Source organism: Galeopterus variegatus, unplaced genomic scaffold (genome assembly GCF_000696425.1).
Source record: "Galeopterus variegatus unplaced genomic scaffold, G_variegatus-3.0.2 Scaffold598, whole genome shotgun sequence".
NCBI classification, from domain to species: Eukaryota; Metazoa; Chordata; class Mammalia; order Dermoptera; family Cynocephalidae; genus Galeopterus; species Galeopterus variegatus.
Window position 1 is genome coordinate 555,176 of NW_007726709.1, and position 10,810 is coordinate 565,985.

Genomic DNA, 10,810 nt, shown 5'->3' on the forward strand with positions numbered 1-10,810 from the left:
CCCCCCGCCTTGTTGCAGGTCCCTGGAGATTCACCTCCATTCTTTGAGGATTCAAGCATCTGGCTCACTGTGTCTCTTTGATGGCAGGGACTATTAGGCACAGAGTAGATGTTCAATAAATATTTGCTAAATGAAATTAGATATTATAGGTCAGAAAACAGAGGCTTGGAGGAATGGTGCACCAGGATTCAAGCAAATGTAGAAACACATAAACCCTTTACTTCTCCCACACCCTTATCACTCCCCTAGGAAGAAATAACCAATCTGATGTGTCAGTCTCAAGAGTGCCTGCAAGGAGTCACTAAGGGTTAAAAGGTCAGCAGAAAACTGGATATTTGATAATAAGGAATTACTGTTAATTTTTTAGGTGTAATGATAAAAAATAGTCCTTATCTTTTAGAGGGATTTAATGTATTTAGAAATATTTATGGCTGGAATGACATAATACCCAAGACCTGTTTCCAAATAATCAGTGGGGTGTGGAGCATGAGAGGAAGAGATTGAACAATACTGGCCACGTGTTGATAACTGGAAGGTGATGGCAGGTACATGGAAGTTCATTATGTTATTCTCTATGCTTATAAATATGTTTGGCAATTTTTATAGTAAGAGAGTAAACAGAAAAGTCTGCCCTGGAGCATAGCACTCTCAGCCTAGGCAATGCCCCCTCTGTGGAGTCTGCACTGGCGATGGGCTGGGGCAGGATTGTGGTCATCCTGGGCTCCCAGCCTTACCGGGACCCCTGACTCTGGGTATAGATGCCCATCCCACTTCATGGTCCCCACTCTCAGAATAGTCTTCCCTCTGACAGCTCCTTTTCAGTCTTTATCTTTGGCTCCTCTTCGCTTACCCAGCCATTAAATCCTGGAGTTCCCAGGGCCTGCCCTGACTGTCTGCACTTTGTACCCTCTATGCTCTCCCTGGGGAATCTCATCCATGCCCTCCCTACATCTGAACAAGCAGTTGTGCTCACAACTCACAAATCTCTATTTCCAGCCACGTTAGCCCACTGCATCCTCTAGGTGCTGCTCAGGCTCTCTCCTCCCCTCAGCACCAGGCGTCCTCACTATGTGCAACACCTGTGCTCTCCACAGAACCTTCTACTCACTGCTCACTACTGTCATCTGACTCCTCCTCTGCTACTCCTTTCAAATTGTTAGCACAGTGAGCAGTGACCTCCCAACTGGTACATCCAATGGCCATTTCTCAGTACTCCTCTTACTGGACTTCTCTGCAGCATCTGACATGGTAGACACTCTCTTCTTGAAACTGCTCCTTTGGTCTCCGTGGGGCTGCACCTTCCTGATCCTGCTTTACTCTGTCTCCTTCATGGATTCCTTGGACACCTGTTATATGTCCCCAGCATGTGGTCCTTGCTCACTTGTCTTCACATCCCACATGCTCCTGCTGGGCCTGGACAATGGGCTGATCAAGTCGAGTGGAGGTGACACAGTGGGAGGCCAGGGTGCTGCATGATTCCTCTGACTACTGCAGACACCCCAGATGCCAGCAGGGATTCTAAACCCAGGTACCAATATTTTCAGTGAGTCCTCTTCCAGGGTTTGGCAGTTAAGAGTGATAAGTAGGAGTAAAATATTAATAATAATGTCTAATATTTATGAGTGCTTACTGTGTGCCAAGCCTTTTACACATTGTCATATCCAATTTTTCCCAAACCCTAGGAGACCGGTGCTATTATCATCCCTTTTATAGATAAGGAAACAAAGGTATAGAGCGAGGCTCTGAACCCAGCTCTTGAGCAGGTCCTCTGATTTCAGAACCTATAGTCTAAGGCACTCTTCATGGAGGGTGGGCAGCAGATGCCAGCAGTGGTTTACATCTCAGAGCCTGAGAGGTTTTACATGATGATGGAGGGGCAATGGCCTGGAAACAGAGACATGGCAGGTGGGAGAAAAGGAGCAGCTTCCACCAGAGAGACTTCAGGGAAAAGGGTGTGCATCTCCCTTGTCCTGCATTGAGGCAATCCCCAGGCCCTGCTGATTTAGAATACTGTTTCCTGCTTCTCTTCTCTTCACACCACGGCCAAAGATCTGGTTTAGGAGTTACCATCTCTTGCCTGAACTGCAGCAATGGCCTCCCTACTTGTTTCTGTTCCTGCCTTGCCTGACTCTACCTCATACTGAGCCACAGTGCCCCGACTACATGCTAATCTACAGCCTAACACTCTCCCATGGATCCTGTCTGCCTTCAGAATAAAGTCCAAACTCCTCACCGTGGCATATGATCCAGCTACTGCCTATGTCTACAGCTCTCACCCTCTGCCTAAAACTTTTACATAAAGTTTATGTAGAAGGACTGTGTAAGAGACCAAAGACACAAGTAAACAGAAGCCAGGAGGCAAATAAAAGCTGTGTGAGCAGCTTGGAGGGGTGCTGGCAGGGGACAAAGACTCAAGATACACAGGGAGAGGCAGAGATGGACAACCAACAGGGCCTTGGTGATAAAGGGGCAGGGCTGGAGCCACTGCTGAGGAGATGGGACTGGACCCAGAATGAACTTCTCACTCCTGAACCCCATGCTAGGCAGCAGGAGACCCAGCTGTAAGACTGTTTCTAGTTTCCACGAGATCCCCAAGTCCCTTATGTATCCTTGAAATAACTCCCAATTTCTTGAGGTCCTGAATGAACCTGCTAAAGAATGAATGTTTGTGTCCCCCCAAAATCCATATGTTGAAACCTAATGCCCAATGTGATGGTATTTGGAGGTGGGGCCTTTGGGAGGTGATCAGGTCATAAAGGTGGGGCCCTCATGGATGGGATTAGTGCCCTTATAAAAGAGACTTAGGAGAGCTCCCTCTCCCCTTCCACCATACAAGGACACAGTGAGAAGATGGCCAGCTATGAACCAGGAAGTGGGTCCTCACCAGACAAAGAATCTGCCAATGCTTTGATCTTGAAGTTCCCAGCCTCAGGCCTGTGAGAAATAAACTTCTGTTGTTTATTTTATTTATTTATTTATTTATTTATTTTGTCCTTTCTGAGACCGGCCACACCGCGCTCAGCCAGTGAGCGCTGTGAGCGCAGCAGTCATCCCTATGCTCAGGCCTGTGAGAAATAAACTTCTGTTGTTTATTTTATTTATTTATTTATTTATTTATTTATTTATTTTGTCCTTTCTGAGACCGGCCACACCGCGCTCAGCCAGTGAGCGCTGTGAGCGCAGCAGTCATCCCTATATAGGATCCGAACCCGCGGCAGGAGCGCTGCTGCGCTCCCAGCGCCGCACTCTCCCGAGTGCGCCACGGGATTGGCCCTAAACTTCTGTTGTTTAAAAGCCACCCAGTCTATGATACTGTTATAGTAGGCTGAACGAACTAAGACAGAACCAAAAAAGCCTAATACAATGTAGACGGTCACTGAAGCCATGGATGGGGATGTGAATCTCCAGGAGAACATGTAGAGTGGGAAGAAAAGATGGTCAGGGATGGAGCCTTAGCTAATCCTGATTCTTAAGGCATAGATCAAGATCAATGTCACTGAGAAAGAAAATGAGAGAAAACGGCGACTGAAATGAGAGGAACACTAGGAATTACTGACTCAGAAGTCTAAGCAGGACAGTTTCCAGGAGGAAGGAGTGGTCAACATAAGAAGCGTTTCTGAGAGATCAGGAAAAATGACATGTGTCCACTAGATTTGGTGAACGTGGTGGGAGATGGGTCAGGTTGGAGGAGCCAGGCTGCCAGGGGTGAAGGGCCACCTGGAAGTAAGGGTGCAAGGGGATGGTCCAGTGGAGTCCAGAGTCCCCTCAGTGGATTTTGTAGGTTGGGAGCTTGCACTGGTACTGCTGCAAGGCTCTGTACCAGTGTGGTGGGGAACTGCAGAAGAGCAAGTAAAAAGACTGAGGATCAGGAATGAGAGCTACTGAGAATAGAGCCCCTGGATTTTTAGAAATGCAAATCTGCACAGGTGAGAGATTTCCTCCAACAACCCACAGTCACACACATGCAGGGGTAGAGAAGCTGCTCAAAGCACTGGCCCAAGACTTCCAGGTTCAGGCTGGGATCAGTGGAAGGCTAGTGGTAGAAGTGAAGGTGTGGGAGCAGGAGAGGTTCAGATTTTGCACATGGAATCTTCACTGTGAAGGGAGAGAGGCCAGGAGAGGCTGACTGACAGGTTGGGAGAACTTGATGCTTGCCGACCTTTAACTTACTGTACTTATGGCTCACCTGGGAAGGAATTCTGGATGATAAAGGGCTTCAGTGCTTGGCCATGGGGAAAGAAAGACGAGGTACGGGGGCTGTCCTGAGACTGAGAGGCAGTTTTCATTTGTGGGTTGTTTGAGGGGCAGGAAGTTCTCTTGGGGAAGGCAGGGATTGTGGTAGAGAGGAAGATTACTAAGCCAGCACTGAGACTAGTGTGTGCTGTCAGGAAGGCAGCAAGCAGGAAGGAGGTGCAGGACAAAAGCAGGGGGTCCCGTGGGGGGCAAGTTCAGGGGAAGGCTGAGGAAGGGGCTCTGGGTTTGGTGGGAGGCTGGAAAGAGGACACGAGGATGCTTGGTGGTCAGAGGCCTGTGTGCAGGGATGAACCTTCTGCGACTGTGCTTAGCTGAGGGGGCACAGGGCTTTCCTGGGAAGCTCTGGGTGGCCAGAGCAGCCGCCAACTCAGCCCTTTACCAGGCATTTGTGCACATGCGGTCAGAGCCTGTCCTTTGTGCTGGAGGAGGCTCCCTGACCCAAGGCCTGCCTAGGGACTGCCCCCATGCCCAGCCCCGAACCTCTTTGATGGCTGACATGCGCACGGTCTCATAGTAGTGCAGGGGTGCATTGGGTGTACTCATGTCGTAGCCAAAGCCTGCGACTGCCACCTCGTCACAGCCGTGTAGTGCCATGGTCACTGCCACACTGCCAAGGGTTGGGATGTTCTGGAGGAGACAGAAGAGGAGGCGTGGAGAGTTTAGTGGGAAGGCTAAGACCTCGGCTAGGCTCCCAGGAGTGAGCCCCCTTCCCCACAAAACGACCTCATGGGAGCACCGCCCCATTGCTGCCACCCTCTCCTTCTTTCCCAAGGCACCTCTGACCCAGATCTCCTTCCCCGTCTCCAGGGGCCTGGCTATCTCACCCCGCGGCCCATGAGGCCGTTGTTGAAGGGCAGTCCGATGAGGGTGAAGGCGGCCTCCTGGATGAAATACGGGTTGAGAATGCGAATCTCAGGGGGTTCCTTGGGCACTCGAGTGGCCACAGATTTCCAGAAGCCGTCTGATGCACTCTGTGGACACAAAGTAAGAGGGCATGAGCTGGGCAAACCACTGGTGATGGGATTGGGTAAGAGGCAGGTACCCAAAGTGTGCACAGGTAAATGAGAAATGAGGTTGGGGCCTGAGGTATAAACACAGCTGGTACGGGAAGGCCTTGGCATGTGGCAGGGACATGGACTGTGTGACAGAAACGAGGCTCAGTGACAGGGAAGAGTGGCATGTGGTGGGGCCACAGTGTGTTGTGAAGGATCCGCAGGGCAGGCTACAGGGTGTGGGACACTGTCATGTGCTGCTCTGGCCTGAGGGGTTCTTGGGCCTATAAGAAGATACAGTGGTCAGCTGTCCTGCCTCCCCAGAGGCCCAGGAGGAGCCTGCCCTCTCTCCTATCTGCTCTGCTTGGGCTCGCCTCCTTTCCCTTCTGCTCAGTCAACTGCTCTAAAGAAAACCTGAAAAATAAAGACAGACATGAATGGGTATAGCACAGAACAGCACTCAAACCCCAGCTCTGCACTGACTGGAGGTGGGTGACTGCGGGTAACAAGCTCTCTGAGCTTCAGTTTCTTTAGTTATAAAATGGGATGATTCTTCCCTTAGAGATCTCAGCACCGTATGGAAAGGCACTGCCTCTGAAATCTGACATCCCAGTATCCATTCCAGAGCCACAACTTCCTCCCCTTCTTTCACCCTTCCTCTTATCCAACCATGTGGAGACCTCTAGGCCCCCACCCCTGACTTCCTGTTCAGTCCAGGAGCCTTTCCTGGCCTAGACCCTGAAGTGTATCACATCAGCTACACTCTTATAAACTCCCTTGATATGCTGCCCCTTGTCCTTCTATTGCCCTGGCCCAGGAAAGCCCCAAGCTTGGGATCAATCCACTCATCTCCTTTTTCTGCTCTGAGTACTGCTGGAGAAAGTCCCAAACCAGCCATTCAGACTGGAGGCATTACCAAACTAACTGGAGGAATTACCAAACCACGGGCTCCAGTCTGTTATTTCCAGTGAGCATGTCATTTGCCCAGAAAACCTAAAGGAATCAACTAAGAATGTATAAAATAATTTAGTATACCAAGAGGAAACAATCACCAGATACAGTAAAAAAAGAGATCTCATTTGCAATCATAGCAAAAAATATAAAATACTGAGAAATAAACCATTTGCCCAGAAAACCTAAAGGAATCAACTAAGAATGTATAAAATAATTTAGTATACCAAGAAGAAACAATCACCAGATACAGTAAAAAAAGAGATCTCATTTGCAATCATAGCAAAAAATATAAAATACTGAGAAATAAACTGAAGAAATATGTGAGAACTATAGGAAGAAAACTATAATCCTTTATTAAGAGATATAAAAAGATGACTTGAAAACATGGGAGAGACAAATCACATTCCTGGGTGCAAAGGCTGAATATTAACAAAATGCCAACTCTTCCCAGACTAATGTAGAGGCTTAACATAATTTTAAGGAAAATCCCAATAGGATTTTTAAATTTATCAAAAGGATTCTAAAAACCCATCCAAAAGGTTTAACAGTTAAAAACAGTGCCCCCAAATTAAAAATTAGGTACTAGAGTATATTATGGATTTGTACTTATTACAACAGTGATACACATATCAGAATCAACACAAAGATCAGTGAAACAGGACAGCCCAGACACATGGACAGGTTATAATAAAGGAAGCTTCTCCATCAGAGGGAACAAGTGCTATTTGAAAATTTGCCATTTGGGAAAAAGATACTTTTACTTCCTCTCCTCACATTATACACAAAGTAACTGAACGTTAAAAAAGTAAAGAAAATTTAGATGTATACTTTATCACTGAACTTCTAAACATTAATGCAGCGAACGAAATAAAAAGATAAACAGATTTTGGGCTGAGCCCATGGCGCACTCAGGAGAGTGCGGTGCTGGGAGCACAGCAGCGCTCCTGCCGCGGGTTCGGATCCTATATAGGGATGGGTGGGATCCGAACCCTCGGCGGGAGCGCCGCCACACTCCCAAGCGGCGCACTATAGCAGTGCGCCACCGGGCCGGCCCCAAGATAAACAGATTTTTGACTTATAAACATTTTTAAGTGTTTTGGTACATCAAAAATATAATTAAGCAAAATTAAGAGAGAAACAAAAAAGTGGGGAGAATTTTGTCACAAAATATAAAAAAATGCATATTTTAAAACCTCATAAAAAATCAATGAGACCCATAAAAACAGGTTAAGATCATAAAAAAAGGTTAATATGCATGAAAAAACTCAACTCACCAGTACTCACCAGTGACAAAGAAATGCAATTAGAATAACAAGACACTGCTTTTTACCCATTAAAACATGTGTACGTGTGTGTATGTGTATCTATCTTAGTGCTTGTTGTAGTATGCTGAGGAAGAATTCTCCAGCACTGCCACAGGAATAACACTTGGTACAGCCTTTCTAAAAAGTAATCTGAAGATATGTATCAAGACCTCAAAGCTGTTTATACTTTACAATTCCAAAATTTCCCTTCTAAGGGTAATCAGAATGGTGATGACTTTTGTAAAAAGCTGCTTATTGGGCCGGCCCGGTGGTGCACTGGAGAGTGCGCCGCTTGGGAGTGCGGCGGCGCTCCCGCTGAGCGTTTGGATCCCATGTGGAGACCGGTTCCCGCTCACTGGCTGAGTGCAGTGTGGGCGCAACACTGAGGGTTGCGATCCCGTTGCCGGTCCCCGGTACGGGCGCGACACCGAGGGTTGCGATCCCGTTACCGGTCAGTAAAAAAGACAAAAAGGAAAAAAAAAAAAAAAAAGCTGCTTATTACAGTGTTATATATAAAAGCGACAAACCAGGAAAAAAAATCCCAAAGTTTACAACACAGGTTTGGTTAAATGACATATGATATGCCTATATAAGGGAATGTCATAGATATCAAAATATTGTTTCTAAGAATTTTGTCACACGGATGTATCATAACTTACGTAACCAACCTCAGTTTCCCCAGCTCTGCTCCGCCTCCTGTGTTCCCTATCCTCTACTGTCCATCCAGTCTTCCAGCCAGAGTACTGGGAATCCACTTTAGATTCTCTTCCACCTTTCCAGCCCTATTTGGTCCTATTGGTCATCTGGTACTTTCTATTCTATCTTAGAATCCCACAGATCCGTCCCTTGCCCCCAAAACCACTGCTACCACTTCAAGTCCAGGTCTGATCATCTTTCATCTGACTATCATCATGACTGGCCACTTACAGCATCTGTCTTCTTGACGGCTAAACACCCCCAAGCCCACTAGAGTGACTAGAACATAAATGGCACACAATAAATCATTGTGGAATTCCATTCATTTATTCAACAAACGTGTAATGAGTGCCTAGAATGGGCTGCCTCTGTGCCCTAAACCACTTCGCTCTGCTGGAATGATCTTCCCATGTACAAACCAGGTCACACCCCCACTGCCCACAGAAGATGTGAGCTTTTTAGCCAGTCAGCCCTGTCTGTCTCTCCAGCTTCAGTGTCAGCTCATCTGAAGCTCCTATTTGCTAATTCATGCCTCCATCTTCCACAGATGCTGCTCCATGTCTCTAATGTCCTTCCCACCTCTACCCGTGTGATCCATTCTACTCATTTTTATTTTTATTTATTTATTATTTTTTTTCCTTTTTGTCTTTTTCCGTGTCCGGCAACGGATCGCAACCCTCAGTGTTGCACCTGTCCCGGACCGGGACCGGCAACGGGATCGCAACCCTCGGTGTTGCTCCCGCGCCTCGCTCAGCCAGTGAGCGGGAACCGGTCTGTATGTGGGATCCGAACCCTCGGCGGGAGCGCCGCCGCGCTTCCCAAGTGGCGCACTATAGCAGTGCGCCACCGGGCCGGCCCCCTTCTACTCATTTTTAAAGATTCGGCATTTGCCTCACCCTCGTGTCTTTCCTGACCCCCTCCATCCCAAGGTAGAACTGACATATAACCTTTGAGAGGTGATAAAACATAGTTAAGATCCTTGGTCCTGGGATTCAGTTCAGCTCTGGTCACTCACTGTGTGGAGACCCTGGGCAAGGAGCGTACCACTTCCTTACGGATAAACCAGGGAAACTATTAGAATTTATTTCATGGGCTGTTAAGAGAATTAAATGAGGCAATTCAAGCAGAGTACACATTGGCCTTGTGCCGTGACCCTCCACCCAGCAGGGCAGGTGCTCACATCGTGTTCATTTCTGTAGGCCAGGGCCCAGCCTGAAGGCACCATTATGTGGTCACTAAAGGAGATGTGACATCCACCCAAGGCTCCCCACCGTCAGTACCTCTTCAGCCTCTTCTGCTGCTCCAGCCACAACCTCTTTGTGTTTCCACCTCTATGGCAACATATATTTTCTGGCAAATTCTATTTATTCTCCAAGGGTCAGCTCAAAGGACAGGCTCTTCTCAGTCTCAGTCAGAGGGAACAAGCAGACCTCAGTTCATCTTGCTCCTGTGTCTCTTTCTATGTCTCCAGAGATGTGTGTGCATAAGGGGGGGAATGGAAGGATAGCAGGACCCAGTAGGAAAAAGGGTACAGAAATGGCCTAGACCTTAGGCAGAATTGGGGAGAAGCCCCTCCTGGGTGGGCAGTAAGTGGACTCATAGGAATGGCAGGTGCCAGGCTGTGCCAAGCACAGCACAGCCCCTGTCCCTTCTTCCTGTCCTGGCAGGCCCCGACATTCTTCCACCTGGGGTTCCTGCCCAGGCAGGAGGCAGAAAGTGCAGGGGCTCTCAGCAGAGATGGGGAGAGCCAGGAAAGGGAGCAGCTTGGGTGTATGTGTGGCTCCAGGCTGGTTTTCACACAGGTTAGTTCATTTACATCTCTTCAACTTTCACCTACTTCACAGGTACAGGTCCCAAGCTGAAGCAACATGTTCAAGGTTACATGGCCTGCAAGCGGCTGTACCGAGACACACCTGAGTGTCCTGACTCCAAGATGGGTGTTCTTTCTGCCACGCCATTCATATCATCACTGCTCTTTCCACCACAGGAAGTCTGGTGGCTTGAGATCAAAGATGAAGACCGAACCTCTGCCCTCCAAGAGCTCTCAGGTGAGTTAGGGGTCACTCTGGTGCCCCACATCCCATTTTACAGAAGGGACGGAGGCTCAGAGGTGAGGCGTCTTGCCTGGGTGCAGACACAGCTGGTGAGAATCTGAGCTGAATTCAACTTCAGAACATGGTTCTTTCCACGACAGGAGATGACTTCTCTGAAACTATCTCCCTTGGCCTTTCCAACGTGCTTAAAGTCCCGTACTTAATCACTATGTGAGACTGCAGGAAATTAGCTTATTATCTTGTACCCCTTTGGGGATCTAGTAAAAGCTCCAGTGGGGAGGGGAAAGCTACTGCCTCTCCTCCCACCTTTTCTCTTTCCTGGGAGGAGAAATGACTAATCTGACTGCTCAGATTTGAGGATACTGTGTATGTCACATTTACTGTTATGAGGTGAAGTCTTTCTCCCTTGCGCTCTCACACACACGCATGCCTCTTCTTGACTTCCTGCTTCCTGCAGCAGAGGGCAACTGTGGCAGTGCCCGGCTCCTTGGAGCAGGAGCTCTCTCTGCCTCTGCTGACTGCCTGCTTGGTGCTCTGCAGTTCTTACTGCCTTAGG

General features: G+C 48.2%; 1 protein-coding gene across 3 annotated transcripts in view; it reads right to left on the reverse strand.

Moving 5' to 3' along the window:
- ST3GAL3 (ST3 beta-galactoside alpha-2,3-sialyltransferase 3) overlaps positions 1–10,810 on the reverse strand; it is a 32,975-nt gene that overhangs the window by 2,659 nt on the left and 19,506 nt on the right. Inside the window, exons 5-7 of one of the 3 annotated variants that reach the window (XM_008570397.1) lie at positions 5,079–5,225; positions 4,735–4,881; positions 3,319–3,835 (exon numbers count right to left, since the gene is read on the reverse strand). In XM_008570397.1, the coding sequence (XP_008568619.1) occupies positions 3,599–3,835; positions 4,735–4,881; positions 5,079–5,225 (531 nt within the window). In that variant the 3' untranslated portion in view covers positions 3,319–3,598. Of the gene's footprint in view, positions 1–3,318; positions 4,882–5,078; positions 5,226–10,810 lie in introns of those variants that run through there. The other 2 variants (XM_008570399.1, XM_008570398.1) reach the window with 2 other exon arrangements.